The sequence below is a fragment of the Silurus aristotelis genome (genome assembly GCF_946808225.1).
Source record: "Silurus aristotelis genome assembly, chromosome: 22".
NCBI classification, from domain to species: Eukaryota; Metazoa; Chordata; class Actinopteri; order Siluriformes; family Siluridae; genus Silurus; species Silurus aristotelis.
Window position 1 is genome coordinate 18,549,119 of NC_139595.1, and position 27,212 is coordinate 18,576,330.

At 41.4% G+C, this 27,212-nt stretch overlaps 1 protein-coding gene across 1 annotated transcript in view; it reads left to right on the forward strand.

Moving 5' to 3' along the window:
- The first annotated feature begins 438 nt into the window (after positions 1–438).
- The window catches only part of tesk2 (testis associated actin remodelling kinase 2), a 29,498-nt gene continuing 2,724 nt past the window's right edge, over positions 439–27,212 (forward strand). Inside the window, exons 1-10 of the mRNA XM_083525771.1 lie at positions 439–1,505; positions 7,138–7,446; positions 11,235–11,356; positions 15,020–15,068; positions 23,638–23,784; positions 24,873–24,955; positions 25,510–25,594; positions 25,684–25,767; positions 26,203–26,289; positions 26,984–27,122. Of these exons, the coding sequence (XP_083381897.1) occupies positions 7,222–7,446; positions 11,235–11,356; positions 15,020–15,068; positions 23,638–23,784; positions 24,873–24,955; positions 25,510–25,594; positions 25,684–25,767; positions 26,203–26,289; positions 26,984–27,122 (1,021 nt within the window). The 5' untranslated portion in view covers positions 439–1,505; positions 7,138–7,221. The remainder of the gene's footprint in view (positions 1,506–7,137; positions 7,447–11,234; positions 11,357–15,019; positions 15,069–23,637; positions 23,785–24,872; positions 24,956–25,509; positions 25,595–25,683; positions 25,768–26,202; positions 26,290–26,983; positions 27,123–27,212) is intronic.

The window sequence follows — 27,212 nt, forward strand, 5'->3', positions numbered from 1 at the left end:
ACTTATTTATTTATTGTACTAGAATAATTAGCAGTAACAGCGTTCTTGTTCTTCATGTTTATGAGACAAATAACGTGGAAAAGTTGAACTCCATACTTTTGCACGTTTTTCTGTCCATCTGTTAAATGCTGTTTTGACCAGTAGATGGCGCTGACAACACGCTGTTCACAGTTTGACATGCTGCCATGAGAATCACATGAAGTGCAGCATATTTTGAGTTTCACATCAGTATAATGTATAAATATCAAATATTTTAATTCACACAAGATTTTAGAAGCTTTGTGACTCGTTTGAAAAGATCAAGCCATTATTACGGCCTTCAAGTTTAAGCTTTGCAACTGGCTTAATCCAAAATGGTTTCCAAGTGCACTACGTAGGGCGTAGGCGCCTTTATAGTACAGAACAAACAAGCAAGGGCGTGTAGTGCGCTTTTATAGGGAACAAAGAGTATTTGGGATGCGGCCTTGAAGTTTACAGCTGAATTAAGGGAGGTAATTTATTAATGTTAATATTTTTATTTAGTCAGTAAACGCTGTTATTTAGAAAGATGATTTTTTTTTTTTAAAGCCTAACCTAATTTTAAATAAAGTTTTTTTTTTCTTACGAATTTTTAACAAGTTAAATATTATCGTTTATTTTTTCCACAAAACGTATAAGAATTCATATATATAGAATAAAAATGTCTCCTGAAGTACCTTTCTGAAAAAGAAAGTCGGTTTTTTTATTCATATTAATTCATTTTTAACGCATATTTATTATGCTAGTTTATGTGAGTTGTTTGCTAACGTTCAGGCGAAAACGACGTCGAAATTATTATTCAGACGTTCAGGCAATGAAGGATCTGATTGGTCCAAATCGGCAAGCGTCTCTTTGCTTATTGGATACAGGACACGTCAATCAAACCCTGTTCTCGATGTTGATTGGCTCTCTTAACTGTCAATCTTGATTGCTCCGAAAATGCGACTTGGTGTTAAAGGGGGAGCGGCCGGATGAAGATCAAATGCAAGTTTACTTCCTGGATTAGTACACTAGCTAGGGTATGAAATCAAAGCCGCACCGAGGAAACGTAGTGCACTCTTTTTGGAAATTGTGAGCTATTTGGGATACAGCTCACGGAGTTGCAGAAAGGGGTTGAAGTCGGGGATATACTTCGGCTGTGTTTTGACGCAGATTGGACTCGAGAGAACGGTTTTTTATAGTGGTGGATTTTCTTACCCAGCTTTAGATTTAGAGATATTTGGAAAATTTGATTTATATGTTAAAAAAAGGAGTATGTAATTAGAAACAAAAGAAAAAGTCTGCGGGGGAAAAAAAGAGCCGTCGCGTTTTGTTTACTTTTCTTCTGTATTGGTTGCGCTCGCGCCTCGCTGAAATTCTGTAGTGCACGAGAAACTCCCTGTTTATGGATCCATTCGGAGGAGAAACGCGTTTATAATGTCGTCCCCTGAAGTGCAATGGGAGTAAATAAAGACTCGCACAACTTCAGGACAAGACGGACAATCAAGGTAATACCCCCAGGTGTCTGGAAGCCATGCACTAGGAATACAAGAATTGCACTTTTGCAGTTTCCATTTAATGCAAGATATTGTGTGTGTGTGTGTGTGTGTGTGTGTGTGTGTGTGTGTGTGTGTGTTTCACTTGTTGCATGCTTCTGGTTCTCCAGGACCATTAATCTGCAGCACTGTGCATTTTGTGCATGCTCTGCAGACTATCCTCCTGATGCATGCACTTGATGAAGAACCATAAAGTTCTGCATCTCTTCAGATCTTAACTTTCATTTCCTGATGAACTCCTCAGTCATGTACCTGCAATAAGCGTAATCATGGTTAGGTATTTCTTGGTAAAGAGGTTGCATTATAACTGGAATCAGCACATGAACAGTTTGAATGGATGAAGATCAGCAGAGTTTAGTTGGTTTAGTTGGTTCTTGACATCCAGGTCAGATTGATGTATTTGTTGGTCTGGACTGCAGTGTTGATGTGGGTAAAAGTTCACCTGGGGAGTGTTGATTTATGATGTTGGGTTGAGGGGAATTAACCTTTTGCAGGTTCCAGGGTTGAGTTAGTGAATTGGTCTTTGGGGTGTGAATTGGTTTTGAGAGGTTTTGAGTTGAGTGTGGAGTGGTGGTGGTGTGTACGGTGTTTAGAGTCGGTGCGTTTAGTTTAAATTGTTAAAGGTTTGGTTAATTTGAGTGTTAGTGTTATAAGTTGGTGTTTCAAAGTTTGAACCGGCTTTTGAGTCTCTGAGGAGTTTAGTTGGCTTTTTGTGGGTTGAAAGGGTTGAGTTGGTACCGAAAAGACTGGGTTGACCTTTTGAGGGTTGAGTTCAACTTTTGGCGGTTGAGTTAGTGATATGAGGACTGGATTAAACTTTTGAGGGTTCAGTTGGTGCTGAGGGTCGAGTTAAACCCTTGAGGGTCGAGTTGGCACTAAAAGGACTGGGTTAAACCTTTGAGGGTCCAGTTGGCACTAAAAGGACTGGGTTAAACCTTTGAGGGTCAAGTTGGCACTAAAAGGACTGGGTTAAACCTTTGAGGGTCAAGTTGGCACTAAAAGGACTGGGTTAAACCCTTGAGGGTCGAGTTGGCACTAAAAGGACTGGGTTAAACCCTTGAGGGTCGAGTTGGCACTTAAAGGACTGGGTTAAACCTTTGAGGGTCGAGTTGGCACTAAAAGGACTGGGTTAAACCCTTGAGGGTCGAGTTGGCACTGAGGACCGAGTTCACAGTTTGAGTGTTGCCTTGACACTGAGAGGACAGAGTTAACCTTTTGAGGGTTGAGTTGGCACTAAAAGGACTGAGTTAACCTTTTGAGTTGGCCTATTTTTGAGTGTTGAATTGATCTTTCTCTGGATGGGTGGGTTGTATTGTGTTTAAATGAGTGCTGAAATGTCGCTTTACAGTGGTCGAGACTTTATCAGCTGTTTTACTGTTGTTGTCCCTGAGGAGTGTTGAGTCAGCCCTTGACTCGTGGAGTGCCCTTTAGAATGTTGATAAGCCCTCTGTTAGTGTTGAGTCAGTCCTGATGGTGTTAAGTGAAGAGTTGCTACGACTCTGGAGTGCCTGGTTGGGACATCACTGTTAAGCCAGGCTTTAGAGTGTTTGGAAGGTTTTTACAGGGAAGAATTAGCCCTTGATGTGTCGCTTTGCTCATTACAGCGTTAAATTTAGCTTTTATATATTTGGACGAGCTCATGGGTGTGTGGTGGCCCTTTGAGGGGTTGGATCGGTTCACTGCACAGCGGAGTCGGGTTATATAAGTCCAAATGGACACAAAGAGTTTAATTTACTGCTGTAGGTGCCGATTTAACACCTCGAGTGATAATCCAGGATCCTTCTCACTTCTCCACCGTCACAATGTGTGAACTCGTTTCCCGATTGTCATTTTCTTTCACTCGTTCCTGCTAGCGCTCGCACCGTGGCTGCCATGGTGTTCTCCTGAGCTTTAATCTGCAGTGGGAGATTCATCATATGGGCCCTGCATACATGATAGACACTTCTTTATCTTCTGAAAGCTGACTCTGACATTTTTCAGAAAAGGAAATATCCGATGTGTTTCGCAACGTGTTTGTACAAGCAGACGATTTAGTTTCGGATGCTTATCAAAATCTCAGTTCTGATCTGGGGAATGCCAGGTATGTTATTGTTCAGCTCAGTCCAGAAAAACACCTGCAACTTTCAGGTAGTCTCTGAGAAACACCACGGAGACATGTCAGGGCAAAAAAAACATCACAGAGTCATGACTTGTGTTGACATCCGCAGCCAGTTTCTGAAACCTGGATTTGGGGAAGTGTACAAGCAAACAAGTCACGTTTCTTAATTCAAGTGTCGCTATTATTATAAAACTTCTGACATTAAAGATATTTTATTAAAATGCATTAATCTGAACAATTCACTGGCTACAGACTGATTTCAATCCAAAAAGTTTCTTGACCCGAAGCGTTCCTGTAGATGCAGTCTGACTCGAACGCCATGAAGGTGTTTGTAGATGTTTATGTTGCTGTGTGATGAGTTTTTGTTCATTATAATCCTATAGACAGCTGACTATCTGTTTCTTTACATACAGAACATCCCAGCTTGTAGAGATGGTGTCATAATCCTGACCAATTTCTCCAGCTTCATCTCCTCTTGTATTTTGTGGTGAAAAATACTGATGTATCAAAAGTATTCACACAATTGTAAAGGACATTTGTGGAATTTTCTCACCTTTTCATCCAAACCTGTTCCAGCATGACACTGCCCCTGTGCACAAGGCCAGGTACATGTAGATATGGTTTACAAGAGTTGAATTAGAAGATCTCGCTAAATGTAGTGAATTCTGCGCGATTCAGTTTAGCAACTCGCGTTTCGTGACGCACGACACATTTGAGTCGAATCACAAATGGTTTCTCGTGAAACGTTCGGTTGCTCAATTCCCTTCTGCCTGAAGAACCGCGCGAGAACTTTAACGCCGTGAACGCGGATATATCTTAACGGTGCTGTTGTACACCAACATGAGGAACACCACACATTCGATTGAAGTCGAGTCGAATCGCACATCTAAATACGTTACGTCGTGCCTTCATCAAATGGAAACGCAGCCCAGTTCTTAAAACCGGAGAACCGAACACCGTGCTCACTCTGGCAGTAAAGTCGGTGAAAAATAGGAGTGAGATGCCTGATTAAATATAGACTTCAGTGTTGCTCCAGCTGCACCATCTCCGCTCTCTGCTTCCTCTGTCCAGAGTACGAGAGGATCCATGTCAGATGCACTTTTACCCGCTCGGCGATCGGTTTGACCCGGCCTCTTGAGAGGAACAGCTCGAGGAATGCTGGCAACTTTCACGTTTTTTTTGCTTCTAAATTGGGGTGCGGTACGAAACTGAGAGAGAAGCTTGTGTTTAGGTCCTGGCAAAGCTGCACATTATCTCGTTTTTTTTTTCTCTTTTCCGTTCAGAAATAAAACGTTACGGCGCCGCAGTTCATCCGTATACTGAGTTTTTTTTAGATGAATGAGGGGAAACGCTTGGTTCATTGGTGCGTGGTGGAAATCAAATGCAACATCGCTTTTAATGCATTTCAAGATGCTGGTCAGTGGAAAAAAATAAAAATTTCTTTGGGGGGGGGGTGTCATAACATAATATCATAATATATAACATAAATATATATATATATATATTGTGATAATGATATCATGATTCACGTTTTCTTGAGATTTTGCCAGTATTGTGATATTATTTATATATTTTTTAAATAAAACAAACGGCGATTTCAAATTCAGTAAAAATAATTGTGTAACATATTGTTAACAATTAAAATTGTACAACCACGAATTTATTATTTAGTAATTAAATTGATTGCAATTTAAACTAAACACTTGTGCCAGCAGCCAATTTACCAACGTTTATATATTATTATACGATAGCTACTTTTTATTGAGTGAAAATTTGAATACAATTTAAATACAATTTAACAACCTCGATAGCGTTTTCTTCAACCCGAACGCTACCAATACCAGTGCTGTTACGGAAACATGGGACGTCGTAAAAATGCGCTAGCTAGACTAGTTACCTTGGATTGATTAGGGTTGCGTCAAAACCCGTTCTGTCAATTATCATCATCATTTGTAGGCATTCATTCACACAAAGTTGTGGAAACCTGACCATAGGATTTGTATGCATGTCCTGTTTTGAGCATCCCATTCCACATTCAGTTCAATTCAATTATATTTGTTTGGTGTAAGTTTATTGCCTAGAAGGTAGTAATTGTTTTTTCCTGATGAGCAAGCCAGTGGTGACTGTGGCAAGGAAAAACTCTCTTAAGACGGTATAAGGAAGAAACCTTGAGAGGAACCAGACTCAAAAATGGAGCGCATCCTCATCTGGGTGGCCCCGAATGTCCATTCATTGCACATTTAGTCCCTAATTTCTGTTATAATAACCTCCACCATTCTGGAAAGATGTTCCACAAAATTTTGTGGAAATTTATTCAGCCACAAGGGTGTTAGTAAGGTCAGATACTGATTGAGGTGAGGTAAGGAGGCTTGTGAGAACAGTCAGCGGATTCATCCCAAAGTGTTCATTTCAGAGCTCTATAGTTGGGGATCTTCCACATCTTTAAAACCATGTAGAGAATATTCAATTCAATTTGTATAGCGGTTTTAACAATGAACATTGTCTCAAGGCAGCTTTACACAGATAAATATCTTCATGGAGCTGGCTTTGTGCACAGGGACATTGTCATGCTGCAACAGGTTCGGATCTCCTAGTTTAAGTGAAGAGAAAATTTCATCCAAAGACATTCTATACAATCCAACTTTGTTTGTGCCAAAATTTGGGAAAGAGGCACATATGGCTGGAAATGTCAGGTGTCCCAATACATTTGGCAATACAGTATAGCTAGGCTAAGTGGTAACTTTTAGTTTAATGATAATAATGTAACAACTCAGCTAATAATAATTTGTTTTGTCAGGTTTGTTGTATAGGTGGAAAAGCCTTGACATTTTTACACTTAATACCAGAACCAGGTGTTCCTCAGGGGTCGAGTCGAGGTCCGGTGCAGTTTATTTCACTGATCACATATTATTTGTTCTACTCTGTAAAGAGCAATGTTGTAATGTAACGGTTTTACTGCCATTCAAGCCACTTACTTATTGATGACAAAGAAATTATTGCCACTACGCTACCAGAGTCTCGAGGATGGGTTCAAGTAAATATTCATCTCACCACAAGGGCGTTCCTGTTTTGAAAGAGCACCGCGTCCAGGCAAACACATAGAACTCAAGATGGCTGTAATCAATCTGTAAACAGAGAGGGAGCAAAGTTTACTTTTTCAGCTACGAAAAAATGTGCTCTTTTTGCCTCGGTTTGTTTATGACATCAGTTCATGTTGCCCCATAGTTCATCTTCTCGTTCTTGAGCAAACAATCCTTCTCACAATTAAAGGAAATGTCAGTGTTTTTTTCAAATGTAGTAATATTTTTACGTCATTCAGATTACGTAAAATAAAAATGAAACAATGCCTCATATTTTTGGTATTTAAAACAAATGTTTTCCCCCTCATGATTCAAGCCTTTTTACATCTCCGTTATGAGGAATAATGTGACCGAGAGTGAGTTAATGTCTAGATAACATCGATTTCTGTCTCTTCTGATTTCACAGGTCTGAGGAAGACCGTCACTGCGTAGAAAATGTGAAGGCCTGATTAAAGACTTGTCCGCCACATCAGTCGTGCAGCACTTAGCAATGGAGAGGAGCAAGCGCAACTCCATTGCTGGGTTCCCCAGGCGGCCTGATCGACTGGAGGACCTGGACGGAGCAGTGTTCGAGGCAGAGACAGGTCCTGCCCAAACGGACAGGGTGTGTCCTTCTTCCTACCGTGCCCTCATCAGTGCCTTCTCCTGCCTGACACGCCTTGATGACTTTATATGCGAATGGATCGGCTCCGGGTTCTTCTCAGAGGTTTATAAGGTAACGGAATTTTGTTCTGTTTATGCTGCTGGGCAGGTCGATCAAACGTTACGTCCTGTAGTACCTTCTGGTCTTCTTAAAGGTCTCGTTTTATAAAACGCATTGGACTTTGATCTTCGAGGTACACCTGCTGGAAGGTGTGGACGCGTAAGGGTTTTTCGGTAATTGCGTCTTTCACCATCATTGGAAAAGAATGGTATGTTGAAGGTAGGAGGAACAAACTGTTCGGGCCAGGTGGCCTTAAGGACAGGAGTTAATGACCCCTGGTCTAGATGACTGAGGCCGATGTGATTTGCATCTCGATGCATAGCCAACGATACATTAAAGATAGATATGAAGCAGCTACTGGTACGATCAGATTTCAATTCAATTCAACAGTGTGATTCGAAGCAATACGATGCAATGTTAAAAAATAAGATGTCCAGGAAGTTACAGCTCTACCTCTGCCATGTTAATCTGTATTCTACGTGACTCTCAGGACACGCCTCTCTCTTCGTAGCGTTGCGATACGTCATATTCACGTAGCAGCAGCGGTGCTGAGAGAACTTGCTGGAGAGACGGTTTAGCGACGAGAAAATCTATTTACATCTAAAATATTGGTCACAAAATCGGTCACTTTCTAAATTTATAAAAACCAAGCGCATCTACTAATAATGATATATCAATAAATCGTTTTTACCGGTGCAAATTCGTTTAAAAACGATGCACACTCTTTCTTTTAAGCGGTGCATCACATTGTTAACTTTAATGGCGATGCGCCGTTACAAATCAGGGAATCTCATCATCCCTGCTGGACGTGCAGAGCTGCTCGCCTGCATCCTCTCTCAAAGTGGAGATTCTTGGAAGTGGACGCCACTGTTTATGCTTCAGGAGGTTGAGAGGTGGTATAGGAACGACTGTTAGAGTTGAAGACCATTTCACACGATCAGGACCCCATTGCATGTGAAGAACTGGTTTTGTTCTAACTGCCCCATGTCTAGCCTGTTAGATTTTTATCTGCATCCCTAACAATGGCATTTATTCGCCCCATGATTTCTTATTGTTGGCTTTTTTAGTGTGCCATTTATACCCAAGTAATCTCTTAGAAACAAGTGGCTTAACCTTTAAAACAAACAGAAAACAATGGGACATGGATTGCATTAATTCTTATTATGGCCTGAAACTTGATCAGATGGCCATGCTTGAATGGTTTCATTGTTGATCCGGACAGATGACCATGGTGGAACGGTTTAATATCAGATCCCAAACTGATTTTTTCAAATACGCTATGAAACCTATACCCATGTTTGAATGGTTTTAGAAATCATTTGAATGAATGTATGTCTATGGTTGAATGTTTTCCTAAGACAGGAAAGTGGATACCTAGGTAGTAAGGTTTCACAGGAGATTGAACCAGATGGCCACGGTAGACAGAGTTTGAACAGATCTCCATGGTAAAAAACATCCCCAAGGTGGAAAGGATTGGTTTGTAAGCCTGGAGGTGGACTTTGGGACCAAATTGTCATTGGTTTGAAGAAAGAGAATACATTTCTAATAAATAAGTTTTCTAGCTGATTTATATACACTATGTTGCGTTACATAAAAGTTTGCAGACACCTGGTCATACATTCGGTGCTTTTTGAGCATCACATTCCACATTTAGTCCAAATTGCTTCTTATAAATCCTTTCATTCATTCATTTTCTCCCGCTTATCCGTAATTCGGGTCGCGGGGGAAGCAGTCTAAGCAGGCCCCCGCCTTCGACTGCTGCCCAATCCTCACAGCACCGTCCCTTACGGTCCCTCCTGCAGGTGGTGAGCCCACGGGAAGGCGGCCCCACGTCACTCCGACGTCACGGACCTTGATATTTCCCTCATAAGGGACCCCCGGAGCATAGAGGGTTAAGGGCCTTGCTCAAGGGCCCAAGAGTGGCAGCTTGGCGATACCGGGGCTCGAACCCCAGACCTTCCGATCGGCAACCCAGCGCCTTAACCGCTGGAGCCACCACTCCCCTATATAAATCCTTCTTATAAATCCTTATAAAAAATTTGGAATGTACTTGTGGACATTTGTGTTCATCAGCCACAAGGGTGTTAGTAAAGTCTAATGTAGGTGAGGAGACCTGGGGTGCAGTCAGCGTTCACATTCATCTCAAAGGTGTTCAGTAGGGATGAGATCAAAACTCTATAGCAGGCCACTTAAGATCTTCTCCAAACCATGTGAACCATAATAATCTTCATGGAGCTGGCTTTGTGCACAGGGGCATTGCCATGCTGGAACACGTTTGGGTTCCCAAGTTAAAGCCGAATTTGATTATAGACGTCCTGTACAATTGTGTGCCTCCAGCTTTTTGGTAACAGTTTGGAGAAGAACCACATATGGCAGGAAGGATCAGGTGTCCCATTACTTTTGTCTGTATAGTGTATGAAGCACACAGGTTTGAAGAAAGGGAAAGTCCAATATTCTGCTTTACACTCTGGTATGATGCATATAATGGATTGTTCCTGTCGCACATGTGAACTGTTAGCTAGAATGGTTGTGTAGCAGGTCGTCTGGACCACTGTATACTTTATAGAGTGACTGTCTGGGCTTGTGTTTCCACCAGACTGCTCGCTCTGCAGTTGGGCTGTAGATCAGCATGAGAACATTATACATGGCCCTCTGACTCCTCGTGTCCTCTCCTCAGAACCAGAATCAGATCCAGACATTTTCATCACCACTCGCCAATTGTTGAGATATATGTGTGGAGTTCAGTCCCAAAGTCTTTCACTTTATTTCATTAAAACCGGTGGATGTTTCTGAGGTGGACGTTCTTAAAGCTTTGCCTCCACCGCTTTTGCTTTTGTTATTTCCAATGATTGTGAGTTTGTAGTTGCTACGAAATGCTAATCTAATAATCTAATCTAATCTAATCTAATAATAGCTCAAACAATTACTATATTATTGTGTGTGTGTCCTTTCTGGAGAGAAGTTCCTCTCAGGTTTGTAATACCTGAAGAAGTTCCTCTCTAGCTGTGGTGGAAACAATTTAGATGAATAGCATGCAATCCATACTCTCAATCGTGTGTGTGTGTGTGTGTGTGTGTGTGTGTGTGTGTGTGTGTGTGTGTGTGTGTGTGTGTGTGTGTGTGTGTGTATAGACGCAAATCTCTCTGAACTAGCATCAATTTAATGACATATTGTGACCTTAACCAGTCATTTGGGTTGTTAGCGTTGGTAATTTCTTTTGTAACACACCACAGAGTTTCTTCTGTGCTCTGCTTAAGAAGTTCTGGCCAAGACTGATTCTACTTTTTTTTTTCTTTTCACGCACTTGTCAACGAAACTTCCTGTGGTTTTATCGCTCGACATATTTTAGTCCATGAAAGAAGCTTTGACATGAAGAGGAAATGAAGAAATGTGACTGAGAGCAGGTTATCTGACGATCCGAGAGAGGTTTCACGCACTGTGAACGATTAGTCATTCCACGTCAAGCTTTAATCACCGTGAAGAAGGCTGGAGGATTGAGATCTTCTCAGCCTGCTGGTGCACAAAGCATTTCACTTGAGGTTCTCCTGGAATCAAAATCGGTGTTGTTAGTCAGAGTTTCTGAAGAAAGTCTTAAAAACGTTCATGCCCTGCCTCCTGTCCTCACCCTTTTCCATTCCATTCATTATTTCCATCTGTTTTTTTTTCTTAATTGTGATTGGTTAGAAGGGGTTGATTAGTTTTCTCTAAACAAAGCATGACACGGTGTATTATTCTATTCTGTTGATGCGATTCACATCAGCACAAGTATATATTGTGTATATGTTTGTGTTTGTGTGTAGGTTCGTCACAAAGCCTCAGGCCAGGTGATGGCTCTGAAGATGAACAAGCTGAGCAGCAACCGAGCCAACATGCTGCGAGAAGTGCAACTTATGAACCGACTCTCACACCCCAACATTCTCAGGTCAGACACACACACACACACACACACACACACACATATCCATAATAGAAGCCATGGTGCATCATATAAAATTCTGGATTAGACTTTCAGACGTTACAGGGGTTTTCCATCAACATAAAATGAATTAGAAAGTCGATGCGGTTTTTAATCTCCTCATGACCAAAACATGATCCTAAAACCTTCCGAATGGATTTTAAAGAGGTCTTTGTAAACGTTTTGAGCTCGTTATTATAAAAGAATAAGCAAATGGAAAACCGTCGACCAAATTTAAGTGCCAGAGAAGTCAGAGAGGCAACCATGAGGTCAATTTCAACATGATGCTGCCACCACCATGCTTCAATGTTCAGATGGTGTTCTCAGGTCGAGTCGCACAATAGAGTCGCTTAAAGGTTAAAGGTTACAAGGTACCATGTCATAGTCAAGAAATGTGCCTGCTGTTATTCTGCAGGCACAAGTGTCTAAACATAATATTAAATATAGATAAAAAGCCCTGTTTGTGATGTCACAAAACAAGCTTTATAGCTTTTAGCCAATCACATACGATATGCAAATACTTTTGGATGGTGTGATACCTTGTAAACTTTAATCCTACATGTAATAGAGTTAATTTTAGAGTTTAGAGTTCGTTGTTAAAGAAACAAGACATGAATGTCTATATCGGTCAGTATATACAGATATAGAGTGGTTGGTCAGTGCTGTAAGTAGGGATGAGGTCATTAGTACAGACGAATCTTGAGCTAACTCGGAGAACACTGGAAAGCTTCGGGGAAGACGTGCATCGTAAAGCTCCGATTCTCATCCCTCGTCTGTTGATTCGATTTGTAGCGTCTGCCGTTTTTTGTGGCCATCTGTGGAAAACTACAGTCTTGTAAAAAAGAAAAAGAAAAAACCCCAGATGTGCACATTTGTCTATAAATGGAACCGCAGTTCAGACGGCTCGTTTCAGGATCGCTCTATTTCCGTGCTCTGTGTTTGTACAGCAGAATGAGAGAGAGAGAGAGAGAGAGAGAGAGAGAGAGAGAGAGAAAGGGAGGGGAGGCTTGTGTGTGTTTTTCACAATCACGTCATTGTTGTGTCCTGCTGGAACGGGGGCGAAAGGCCCCGAGCGCTGACTAAGGGGGTCTTTGTTATTTGGAAAAAGACCCAACGAGTAAATGTCAGACCTGTAGTTTATTACGCCATAACTCCCCGGAGTCACTCCTAAATTGGTGTGGTGTGGTGTGGAATTGCCCCGGGTGGGGCAACGGGGGACCCAGGGGATCAGAGGCTCTAATAGATAGACAGTAGATTTAAATAGACCTATAATACGAATGGCTTTTTTTAAGAGCTTATTAATAAATCTAGTGATTTTTTTTTATCATACTGTAAAGACTTTCCTGCACTGGATACAGTTCTGCTGCTCGCTTCATAGCTGCTGGTTTTACAAACAGATTCACTCGATTCAACACTATTGTGTTCACTTTCACTGATCATTATTGTTTTCTAAAGATCAATTGCTGATCACTATTATTAACAACCAATCACTGATCGCCATCATTACTTATAAACCAATCACTGATCGCCATCATTACTTATAAACCAATCACTGATCGCCATCATTACTTATAAACCAATCACTGATCGCCATTATAACCAATAAACTAATCACCGATCGCAATTATTACCAATAAAAAAATCACTGGTCGCCATTATTACCAATAATCACTGATCGCCATTATTACCAATAAACTAATCACTGATCGCCTTTATTACCTATAAACCAATCACTGATCGCCATTATTACCAATAAACTAATCACTGATCGCCATTATTACCAATAATCACTGATCGCCATTATTACCAATAAACCAATCACTGATCACCATTATTACCAATAAACTAATCACTGATCACCATTGATCACCAATGACTATTTTCTGATCACTGTTGTTTCCCATTGACCAATCACACTGATCACCTTTGTTTCCTAAATACTTATCACTGATTATCATTTTTATCTAAAGACCTATTACTGATCACCATTACTACCAGCAACCAATCACTGATCTCCGTTGATTCCTAATGACTACTTACTGATCACTGTTGTTTCTCAGTGACCAATCACTGATCACTATTTTGCTCAATGACCTATTACTGATTAGTATTGTTTCCCAGTGACCAATCACTGATCACTATTGTCCACTATTGACCAATCGTTCTTTTTTTTTTTTTTTTTTTTCTTTTTTTTTTTTTTTTTTACAATAAAAGATTATTAATCCATAACCATTTCGCATCATGTCTGTTATAACACTTCTCACTACTACATTTACAGAAATACGTTTATTTTTAATTTTTTATTAAATAAATAGTTGAGAGGCAATGCCATGTCCAACAACAAAAAAGCTCTTCAAATAAATAGAAATTACTCTACAAGGTCTTCTGGCTGTTTTGAGCGATTTCTTGAGAAGGCATTAGCGGCTCTCCCCTGACGATCGCTGGCATGCGTACAGCTGGAACGTGACTGCGAGATCACGTAGTTTCGAGGCCTCGCTAACACGCAGCACAATAAACCTGTCTCAGACACAGAGTTTCAGAAATAGAGTCTTCCAGCTGCCATGCGACGTGTAAGACGGAGTGAGAGGGAGCGGAGGAAGAGAGAGAGCGACGTGTTAGCGATGTGTTAGCAGGCTGTGAGTGTTCTCCATCAGCAGTGTGTGAGTGTGTGTCATTGCTGTCTGTTGGCATTCGTCTAGACGTCTCTCACTTGGGTACGACAGAAACGTCTTCAGAATCTGGTGCAAAGGCTTCAAACGTCTCTGGTTACTGGTCAATAGCAAAGAATATTAATGGAATTACCTCCATTTCCCCAAAAAAACCCACCCCCACCCCCCGACCCACACAAAAGTAATTGGACACCTAACTTTTCCAGCCGGATCTGCTTCTTCTCAATACTGTTACTAGCAACTTGGAGGCTCACGATTGTATACAATGTGTTTGTATGCAGTAGCAGGAAATATTCCCATCACAAGACCCAAAACCTGTTCCAGCATGACAATCTCCATGTGCACAAAGCCAGCTCCATGAAGATCTGCCTCACATGGAAAGATCTCCTGCTATAGAGCTCCAACCGTACTGAACACCTTTGAGATGAATGTGAACCCCCCAGACCTCCTCACCTACCAGACTTAACTAAACACCCTTGAGGCTGAATGAACCTCCACAAATCTCCACAAACACCATCTTGTGGAACATCTTCCCAGAAGAGTGGAGGTTATTCTAAGTGCAAATGAAGACTAATTGTTCAAAAAGCACAAAGAAATCTTTTTCTCAGGGCTCCATATTTCATTGTGCATTATTTCCCCTCAGGATCCCCTCAGGAGCTCTACACCGAGTACGTGGTCTTTCCTAAAGTCTCGTTTCACTTATCATATCTCCTCCGGCTGTCGCGCGCTAATCCTCGGTGACAAATGACAGGACGTACTCCATCTGGAGCAGATCATTCTGAACTTGTTAAAGGGACATTGTTTAGAAGCCGGAGAAGATTTTCTCTTTCTCTTCGTAGCTTGCTGCGGTAAAGTAAAAGAGACACAGCGTTGGTTCACAGAAACAGGACGTCCTGCCGAATAAAACGATATGTTGATCTTTTTTTGTGCCTTGATTTTTTTTATTTCGTTTTTTTTGCAGGTTCATGGGTGTTTGCGTGCAGGAAGGTCAGCTCCATGCCCTCACTGAGGTAAGAGGAGCCTCTGAGGAGGTTCAGGCACGCAGATGCACTGACACCATCACCTACAACAGACTGTACACGCCATCTCATTTTCACTTTACATGAAACGTGGAAACACATTTTAGTAAATAGAATAAATAAATAATTATAATAATGATCTTTTATTTATATTTTGTTTATTATGAACTGAATGACTATTGATCTTTTATTTGCATGTGCAAATACATTTAACACCTCGTGCTTATATGCTCAAATTTCCTCAGTCTTATGAAAGAGAGGGAAAAAAGTTCTTTGTTTCTTTCATTTGTTCGTTCGTTTACTTTTATTACTATTTATTTTTTGATATTTGTTATCTTGATAGTCACAGTCACTCTACAGAAAGAAAGAAAAGTTCTTCTTTCTTCGCATGTCCCATTGACGTTAGGAACCCCAGGGTCAGCACAGAGGGTTTGAGGGTCTTGCTCGGGGGCCCCGAGAGTGGCAGCTTGGTGATCCCGGGGTCAAAGTGCAGGGTCAGCCATAATACAGAGCCTCTGGTGCACTGAATGGTTAAGGGCCTTACTCAGGGGCCCCAATAGTGGCAGCTTGGTGATACCAGGGCTTAAACCCCAGACATTCTGATCAGTAACCCAGAGCCTTAACCACTGAGCTACAACTTCCACGTTATAGCAGCATACATCACTGTTATACACTAAAAAAAAAATTTCAATGCCACATTACAGACACGTGATCGACCAAGAACGTTTGAGATCAGAAGTGGGCGTGTCCAGAGAAGAGTGTAACTTTATGCAAATATGGAGCAACTCGGTTCAGCAAGTAGCTACAACTGCTAGTAGGAACGCCTGCTGGGGACCGGATTGTACGGCGAGTTGTGCATGACGTGTGTGAACACATGGTTCTTCTACATTTAAGAGCGAAATGCAGCCATTAGATCGTCGTACTGAGATGAATTTTTTTTTCCTCAAATGGGCGTCAAGAAAGGTCAAAGTGGCTGTTTATGCAGTGAGATCGACGGAGTTTCCCTGCTTTGTGTGTGTTTGTGTTTGTGTGTGCGTGTGTGCGTGTGTGCGTGTGTGCGTGTGTGCGTGTGTGCGTGTGTGCGTGTGTGTGTGTGTGTGTGTGTGTGTGTGGTTGTATAATCGGGCCATGATTGGCAGTTAAATATAAAAGCAGCTGTAGGAGCAGGCTAATTAAAAGTTAGCCTTGTGTGTATAGCGGGTGAGTAGGAGTAGGAATGCGAGTTTCAAAACGCGCACACACACACACACACACACACACACACACACACACACACACACACACACACACACACAACTCAAGGATGTGTTCCTTAAAAAAGCGGGGACATTAGATTTAGTGCATGTTGTGCAAAAATTCATGTCACAATATTGAAGACAGGAGGACGTCATCGTGCACACAGCAGATTTACGTGTAATTCTGTTTTTTGTGAACAGGTAGCTATTGATAAACTTATTGTTATTATTAATGATGATGATTAGAGCATTTGTATCAAATAAAGAGATGAGCTCTCTGTAATCCACCTACTTGTCGTCACCTCTGGTGTTTAATACACAAACAGGAGTCTCTCGACGGTGTAACCCGGGGATTTTATTTCACTTCTCACCCGGACAGCGGAGTGAGAAGTGACAAACGATAGTCGGCAGAGAGAAGAAACTAAATTTCATCAAAAAATATCCAGGATATTGATTTGTATGAGATCTTCGAAATGCCGGAGCATGAAATCTTCCTTTCAAGTGATCTTGGAGACCCAAATCTGTTCCAGCATGACGATGCACAAAGCCAGCTCCATGAAGATACATCGGTTGGAGTGGAAGATCTCCTGCTACCTCCTCAACCTTGTAGAACGTGAATGAATGTGAACGCTGACTACACCCAGGTCCCCTGATCACACCAACATGAGTACCTGAGTTTTCTAACACCCTTGTGGCTGAATGAATCGCCACAAACACACTCTAATTTTATAAGGAGAAACTCCATCACCCTGCTGCTTTCTGTCAGGACCCGGTCCAATCTCGATTCTAATATCGCAGGTTCATTTTCTAGTTTATTAATATAAAGCTGGATTATTTACAGTGGTTGACACAAGGTGGCCTGGTTTGTTCGTTTGCAATTTCAGTTCCATCTAAAAAAAAAAAAAACGTTCAGCGAAGTTTCCACTTGACAGCATGGATTATTGTTACGTTCTGATCTGGTTCAGTGTGGAAAAAGAAAAAAAACAATTAAGTCTTTATTCAATACAGCCTCAGGGCGATTTCTTATAGAGAACAAAAACTGTTACCTCTCCTGCCCCAGGCTTGACTTTGCATGTGTGTGTGTGTGTGTGTGTGTGTGTGTGTGTGTGTGTGTGTGTGTGTGTGTGTGTGTGTGTGTGTGTGTGTGTGTGTGTGAGAGAGAGAGAGAGAGAGATTACTATTGATCAGGTGGGTTAAAGAGTACATTGGGCTGATTAGATAAATGATTGACAGATTTTAGGTGTAAAGAAACTGAAGCATGAACTTGTTTGAACCAAAACTTCAGGTAAACATGCTGAGAACCGGACGAGATCCAGTTCCATGTGCTGCGTTAACACACTCACGAACGCAGCCTCCGGAGTGTTATAAACAAACAGAAGTCTGTCATCGGCGCAACCCTGAATAATACACGCCTCACGTCTGCCACCTGGAATTTTCCCGACCCGATGCAGTGATGGCTGAAATAATCATCGCAGGTCCTTTGGTCCTGAACAGCGGCCCGTTTCAGTACCTGCTCTGAACTTGATGGAAAAAGTTTATATAATATTTATAATGTGTTTTAGTGAATGTAGTTATTTTAATGAGAAATTAGAAGTTCAATGGTTTAAGCATCGGACTTGCATTGTACCAAGCTGAACCCTTGAGCACGGCCCTTAACCCTTAACTGCTCAGTTGCCCTGGATAATGGCGTCAACCATATGGCGTGAATATAAATGTAATTTAGAGGAACGTTGGAGAAGCTGCTGCAGAAGCCGGACTCTAAGAACCGGAAAACAGCGTTGCCTTCGGTTTAAAACAAACACAACGGCGTCAAAGTTGACTCTTTGGATGGTGTTTGACAGCTGGATTGATTTAAGGACTAAAGTGCCGCTGCATCGTTATCTTTAGTTAGCCATGAAAAAGGACTAGATTCCACTGAACCATGAACACCATGGCATTGTGGGTAATGCTGGAAAATATTCATCAAGGTAATAAAGAAGTGTGTTTTTCATGTAGACTTTGAGGTAAAACTAATCCTATATTGAGGTGGGAAAGAAAATAAAGGGACCAGTCGGTCCATTCAATACAAATTAAAAAATATACTGTATATACATTTTCACACCCAAATTTACCATTTTGTTCACTTTGATTAACTGATTATGACTTGAGGCGGCTAAACACCTCAGGGCATAAATAGCCACGTCCTGGTAAGGAGTCTGTATATTTAGCCTGTAGATGGACGGAGCTGTCTGTCTGCCATTAAAACAAGAGAGAGAGACAGAGCAAGCCATGTACACCAGAACCTCCACTTATATATAGCCGTCACATCACCTGCCTTCATCTCTCTCAAAACACCTGTAATTAATTTGCCTTGGACAACGGTTTGCGCAAAAAAAAAAACGAGAGCGTGGAACGTCACCTCGAAGGTCACCGTCTCCGGTTCCAGAGTGGACATCAGAGACGATATTTGCATCGGAGCACTCTGTGAAAGTAGAAAGCCGATACCCTTAAACAAAACAGGGACACTCAAAACGATAGGACGGGTGTAAAATGTCATGCTGTATAATGTCATAAATCAGTAAACAGCAGGGAGGGATGAAGAGTCTGCTTTTTTTTTTTTTTTTTTTATGAACAGCAGATTGTGTGCAGTTGTTTGTGAATTTGTTTCATTACTATAGAAACGATAAGAACCTGTTATCGTTAGGGATCAGCGAATCGACACCTTCAGACCAATCATACATACATATATATATATATATATATATATATATATATATATATATATATATATATATATATATATACAGTGAGGAAAATAAGTATTTGAACACCCTGCTATTTTGCAAGTTCTCCCACTTAGAAATCATGGAGGGGTCTGAAATTGTCATCGTAGGTGCATGTCCACTGTGAGAGACATAATCTAAAAAAAAAATCCAGAAATCACAATATATGATTTTTAAACTATTTATTTGTATGATACAGCTGCAAATAAGTATTTGAACACCTGTCTATCAGCTAGAATTCTGACCCTCAAAGACCTGTTAGTCTGCCTTTAAAATGTCCACCTCCACTACATTTATTATCCTAAATTAGATGCACCTGTTTGAGGTCGTTAGCTGCATAAAGACACCTGTCCACCCCATACAATCAGTAAGAATCCAACTACTAACATGGCCAAGACCAAAGAGCTGTCCAAAGAAACTAGAGACAAAATTGTACACCTCCACAAGGCTGGAAAGGGCTACAGGGAAATTACCAAGCAGCTTGGTGAAAAAAGGTCCACTGTTGGAGCAATCATTAGAAAATGGAAGAAGCTAAACATGACTGTCAATCTCCCTCGGACTGAGGCTCCATGCAAGATCTCACCTCGTGGGGTCTCAATGATCCTAAGTAAGGTTAGAAATCAACCCAGAACTACATGGGAGGAGCTGGTCAATGACCTGAAAAGAGCTGGGACCACCGTTTCCAAGGTTACTGTTGGTAATACACTAAGACGTCATGGTTTGATATCATGCATGGCACGGAAGGTTCCCCTGCTTAAACCAGCACATGTCCAGGCATGTCTTAAGTTTGCCAATGACCATTTGGATGATCCAGAGGAGTCATGGGAGAAACTCATGTGGTCAGATGAGACCAAAATAGAACTTTTGGGTCATAATTCCTCTAAACTTGTTTGGAGGAAGAAGAATGATAAGTATCATCCCAAGAACACCATCCCTACTGTGAAGCATGGGGGTGGTAGCATCATGCTTTGGGGGTGTTTTTCTGCACATGGGACAGGGCGACTGCACTGTATTAAGGAGAGGATGACCGGGGCCATGTATTGCGAGATTTTGGGGAACAACCTCCTTCCCTCAGTTAGAGCATTGAAGATGGGTCGAGGCTGGGTCTTCCAACATGACAATGACCCGAAGCACACAGCCAGGATAACCAAGGAGTGGCTCTGTAAGAAGCATATCAAGGTTCTGGCGTGGCCTAGCCAGTCTCCAGATCTAAACCCAATAGAGAATCTTTGGAGGAGCTCAAACTCCGTGTTTCTCAGTGACCGGCCAGAAACCTGACTGATCTAGAGAAGATCTGTGTGGAGGAGTGGGCCAAAATCCCTCCTGCAGTGTGTGCAAACCTGGTGAAAAACTACAGGAAACGTTTGACCTCTGTAATTACAAACAAAGGCTACTGTACCAAATATTAACATTGACTTTCTCAGGTGTTCAAATACTTATTTGCAGCTGTATCATACAAATAAATAGTTAAAAAATCATACATTGTGATTTCTGGATTTTTTTTTTTAGATTATGTCTCTCACAGTGGACATGCACCTACGATGACAATTTCAGACCCCTCCATGATTTCTAAGTGGGAGAACTTGCAAAATAGCAGGGTGTTCAAATACTTATTTTCCTCACTGTATATATATATATATATATATATATATATATATATATATATATATATATATATATATATATATATATATACAGTGAGGAAAATAAGTATTTGAACTGATTGTATATATATATATATATATATATATATATATATATATATATATATATATATATATATATATACAGTGAGGAAAATAAGTATTTGAACACCCTGCTATTTTGCAAGTTCTCCCACTTAGAAATCATGGAGGAGTCTGAAATTGTCATCGTAGGTGCATGTCCACTGTGAGAGACACAATCTAAAAAAGAAAACCAAAAATCACAATATATGATTTTTAAACTATTTATTTGTATGATACAGCTGCAAATAAGTATTTGAACACCTGTCTATCAGCTAGAATTCTGACCCTCAAAGACCTGTTAGTCTGCCTTTAAAATGTCCACCTCCACTACATTTATTATCCTAAATTAGATGCACCTGTTTGAGGTTGTTAGCTGCATAAAGACACCTGTCCACCCCATACAATCAGTAAGAATCCAACTACTAACATGGCCAAGACCAAAGAGCTGTCCAAAGACACTAGAGACAAAATTGTACACCTCCACAAGGCTGGAAAGGGCTACGGGGTAATTGCCAAGCAGCTTGGTGAAAAAAGGTCCACTGTTGGAGCAATCATTAGAAAATGGAAGAAGCTAAACATGACTGTCAATCTCCCTCGGACTGGGGCTCCATGCAAGATCTCACCTCGTGGGGTCTCAATGATCCTAAGGAAGGTGAGAAATCAGCCCAGAACTACACGGGAGGAGCTGGTCAATGACCTGAAAAGAGCTGGGACCACCGTTTCCAAGGTTACTGTTGGTAATACACTAAGACGTCATGGTTTAAAATCATGCATGGCACGGAAGGTTTCCCTGCTTAAACCAGCACATGTCCAGGCACGTCTTAAGTTTGCCAATGACCATTTGGATGATCCAGAGGAGTCATGGTAGAAAGCCATGTGGTCAGATAAGACCAAAATAGAACTTTTGGGTCATAATTCCACTAAACGTGTTTGGAGGAAGAAGAATGATGAGTACCATCCCAAGAACACCATCTCTACTGTGAAGCATGGGGGTGGTAGCATCATGCTTTGGGGGTGTTTTTCTGCACATGGGACAGGGCGACTGCACTGTATCAAGGAGAGGATGACCGGGGCCATGTATTGCGAGATTTTGGGGAACAACCTCCTTTCCTCAGTTAGAGCATTGAAGATGGGTCAAGGCTGGGTCTTCCAACATGACAATGACCCGAAGCACACAGCCAGGATAACCAAGGAGTGGCTCTGTAAGAAGCATATCAAGTTTCTGGCGTGGCCTAGCCAGTCTCCAGACCTAAACCCAATAGAGAATCTTTGGAGGGAGCTCAAACACCGTGTTTCTCAGCGACAGGCCAGAAACCTGACTGATCTAGAGAAGATCTGTGTGGAGGAGTGGGCCAAAATCCCTCCTGCAGTGTGTGCAATCCTGGTGAAAAACTACAGGAAACATTTGACCTCTGTAATTGCAAACAAAGGCTACTGTACCAAATATTAACATTGACTTTCTCAGGTGTTCAAATACTTATTTGCAGCTGTATCATACAAATAAATAGTTAAAAAATCATACATTGTGATTTCTGGATTTTTTTTTTTAGATTATGTCTCTCACAGTGGACATGCACCTACGATGACAATTTCAGACCCCTCCATGATTTCTAAGTGGGAGAACTTGCAAAATAGCAGGGTGTTCAAATACTTATTTTCCTCACTGTATATAGAATATGAACTTTAGCTCCTTTCAGTAGGTCCATTAGGACAGATTAAAGAGCGAAAGATAAAGGAGATGAACTGATAAAGGCTTCAGAAGAAGTCATATTTACTGAACACAAAGGAGGTGGAAGACGAGGAGGCATCACCGATTTACTCATTTTAACTTCACGTGTAATAATGTAAAAAAAAATTGTGCGTTCATGTGGAGTTCAGGCAATCAGGAAAGTAGGACTAAGAGGGACAGCCTTTTTGTCTCATGGTTGGGTCACGCCACAGGAGGCGGATTAATAGAGCAGCTGTTCTGAGGTGTTTTAGAAACCAGATATTTTAACCACTGAAAAATGGGATTTTCTGTCTGGAAATCTGTTTTTATTTGTATTATTTTCATGTAATTATTTATTTTCTTCTTCTTCTTCCTCTCGGTATAATCAGTCCCACACACAGCTAGATGGATTTTCAGCAGCATTGACCCACAGGATTGTAAAATTTACCTCAGAATTTTTCTTTTTATAAGGAATAAGAGCCAAAAACGCCACCTCAAAATTCTCTATTTGTGTCTTATGTATACTTTTTTCTAACAAAATCCTTTTTCACATATATTTCACAAAATATAAAAATGATCCAAATGTTATTGCATAATAAACTGAACAATTAAACTGCTTTATAACTTTAAAAAGAAAGAGCAAATAGTAAAATTGGCAAATAATAGAACATTTGTAAAAATAAATTTAAAAAAATTATATATGAAAATGTTCTGACATGTATAATAATTGAAAAAGGTTTAAAAAAAAATAAATAAATATTAAAAAACATTAAGGTAAAAATAATGTGAAAGAAGATCCAGTCAACAATAAACTAGTAAAATAAAAATACAATACAGTTATAAACAGCGTAGCAAATAATAATAAAGTCTAAATGTATGTTTTAAATCAAATTTATTAATCTGAAAATAATACCTATAATAAAAATTATAATAATTAAATAATAATTATTTAATAAGTAATGAGAAATGTTTACTAGTTAAAATATTAAAGATGATGTTCGTGCACAGATATAAATATCCCGAGTTGTGGTCATAAGATAAGATAAGATAAACCTTTATTCGTCCCACAGTGGGGAAATTTCTTGATGCTATTTCTTGGTCATGTCTGTGAATCGTCTTTTTCTGCAGTACATCAACGGTGGAAACTTGGAGCAGCTGCTGGACAGCAACAAGTACCTGAGCTGGACCACACGGGTCAAACTGGCATCAGATATCGCCATGGGTCTCACCTACCTGCACTCCAAGGGCATCTTCCACAGAGACCTCACCTCTAAGGTAACACTAAGGAAACCGCTATCTGCCCTCTTCCACATACCCGTTCTCACACGATTGGCTAGCATCACTGTGATTGACATGGAAGATGGTGTGATGCTCCTCCCACTCAGAGAGCACACCTCATTTTGTGGATTCATTCACACAGTTATGGCTTCACACAAAAAATACCGGTCCACGCTATCTTAATTCGCTGTAATGCCTGGAATTCAAAAATCTCTTTTCTGTTTGTCTAGATGTGATAAAGCATCCTGCCGAACCACATACTTTACAGAATAATCAAACGCAAAACCACAAATAGCTCCGGCTTTCGTACACACACGTGACCTGCTGACGTCCCGCATGGAAATCGAAAACGGATTTATCCAGATCGTATCGGTGATCAAGAAAAAACGTGGAATGCAGGAATGAGGATCGGTTTGCTGCAGCATGTCAGCGGGTGTACTTACTTTTGGACTCTTAAAAAAAAAGCTTTTTGAGACACCATGTGACATTTAAAACATTTTGGCTAATAATTTTGTAATATGAAATCAAACAGAGCTTCCTTTATGTACTTCGGTTTTCACCCCAGTGCTTTCCTTTCCAGCTCTAACGCCGGGGCTCACCCACAGTCTTGCGTTTCGGGGCGCCTTTCCTCTTTGATGTCCGCCCGCGCCCACTCGCGGATCGGCACGCATTTCTTCGGCGTCCGCCCGTCTCACTCGCGGATCGGTGCGCATTCTCGCTTCTCTGCTTGGTGGCTCGCTCTCGGAGGTTGGCGTCTCTCTCCTCTTTATTGGGACGCCGGACTGAAACAGAGCACCCTGATTAGTCTCATAAGCTGCAGGTGTTTCTTACTGCTCGTTAAGTCCGGCTCCGCCCTCCACTCGTTTACCGCTGGCGCACGCGTAATTCACACTTATGCAATGGAGTTGTAATACTGTGTGGGGTGCCAAAACTTTTACCCCAACTTCACCCCAAGGTACAAAGAGGACTGTATAATCAGTTCTACCACTACATCACCATACTTTGTGTGTGTGTGTGTGTGTGTGTGTGTGTGTGTGTGTGTGTGTGTGTGTGTGTGTGTGTGTGTGTGTGTTGTGTGTTTGCAGAACTGCCTGGTCAAATCAGATGAAAACAGCTACACTGCGATCGTTGGAGATTTCGGGCTTGCAGAAAAAATCCCTAGTCATAAGTAAGTGACCGATAGTTTTATCTGTGTGTGTGTGTGTGTGTGTGTGTGTGTGTGTGTGTGTGTGTGTGTGTGTGTGTGTGTGTGTGTGTGTGTGTGTGTGTGTGTGTGTGTGTGTGTGTGTGTTCTCACAGAGCTTGCCCCACCTAGCTAATATGGGATCTGTGTCTTGCTCAGTGCCAAGATTAACAAGCAAGCAACTTTAATGGGTTCGGTGAATAAAGGTAAAGTGTGTGTGTGTGTGTGTGTGTGTGTGTGTGTGTGTGTATGTATGTGTGGGGCTGGTAAGGGCATCTGATCTGGCAGAACATAGCGTTCAGAAGTGAACTAATAGCAGAGCTAATAATACCAAAGCAGCTAAAGAAGTTTCCTAGCGCGCGCACACACATACATACACACACACATACACACACAGTTGCTTTCTCTCTCTCTCATGCACTACTCCACTGACATTACCATGATCTAAGACTTCCTCCTCACCTCCAGGCGTTCGTCATGGAGGAACGTGTGTGAACTCCTTTGAGAATGTTCAGAATCTCTGTCTCTCGTGTTCGCAGTGGCGACGGAGAGAAGCTGTCGGTTGTAGGTTCTCCGTTCTGGATGGCTCCAGAGGTCCTGCGAGACGAACCGTACAACGAGAAGGTGAGATCCAGAACGCACAACACCTCTTGTGTCCATCACAATTAGCCGACGAGGGCGATGATAACACGCTGGTTTCTCCGTGTCTCCAGGCCGACGTCTTCTCCTTCGGCATCATCTTGTGTGAGATCATCGCCAGGATACAGGCCGATCCCGACTTCCTGCCTCGCACCGAAGTCAGTTCGGATCATCAGATCCTGTAGTGTCATTTATACACAATCACACCATCATGCATCGTAGACCTACGCTATATGGTCAAAAGTTTGTGGACACCTGAGTATAGGTTTTGTTATGCTTTTTGGAACATTCTATTCCATATTTAGTCCTATTTGCTGTTATGATAAATTCCACTTTTCTGGGAAGAGGTCACAGGTTTATCCCACCACTACCGAGCTGCCACTGCTGGGCCCTTGAGCAAGGCCCTCAACCCCCCTACTCAGTGTGTAAGTCGCTCGGATAAGAGTGTCCGCGCAATGCTTTAAATGTAAATGTAGCTGGAAAAGTCCGGTGTCCCACAAAACAACTTTTGTCCATAGAGTGTATTTGTAACTAATTTCATAAGAAGTTTGTTTAAAACTTGCGCATGTGTGTGTGTGTGTGTGTGTTGGCAGAACTTCGGGTTGGATTATCACGCGTTCCAGCACATGGTCGGAGACTGCCCTCCTGACTTCCTTCAGCTCGCCTTCAACTGCTGCAACGTACGTGCCGTTACTCAACGCTTCGTCTCGCACCGAGATTCTCTGCTCAGTCTCGAATCACTTTTTCAATAAACTCAGAAATCTGTAAACGTGTGAAATGGGGTGTAACGGTACACAACATGCACGGTTCCGTACAGTTCGGTTCAATCGAATTAAATAAATGGGAAAATGTAATTAAATAGTGAACATTTGTTCGACTCCATTTGGGTAAAACAGATGTGTGTGTATGTGTCAGGATTTTCTCCTTTTAAGAGAAATTCTTGAAGCTGGACATCAAAGGCAAAAGAACACATTCATATCGCAAGACTGACGTAAAAACGGACGTAGCAGCGATTTCGCACATGCGCAAAAAAAGGCTACAGATCGTATTTCTGGTTCGCTAACTCTAATTTCTTTTTATACCTCTGGCATTAATGTTGCCTTATGACTGTCATATGAAGATGGTGGCATTTTTGCTGTGTTCAGGGATCGTTTAGTGTGTATGACCAACACTGGATTTTTATCTTAAAGAAGGAAAAAAATGGTGGAAATGATTTAAAGGTCATAGTTGTGCACACCCACACTGTTATTGTGTATTGTTTTCACGTCCCATAATGCACCGATTGACCTGCTATATTTGGATTAAAAAGGAAAAAAAAAAAACATTTTTACACGTTTCCTGAAGGGTTTTCACCTCGTTGGCTCGTTGTTTCAGATGGACCCGAAACTCAGACCTTCGTTCTCAGACAACGTTAAGCGTCTGGAGGACATCCAGCGGCGTCTGAAAGCCGAAGACGCTGAAAGGGAGAGGATCCATATACCAGCAGAGATGGATAAAAAGAACATCCCTAAAGGTGTGTAACCAACACACACACACACACACACACACACTTGCTGATAATACTCAGGAATAAATGTGTGTGCATCAATTATTCATCAGAACC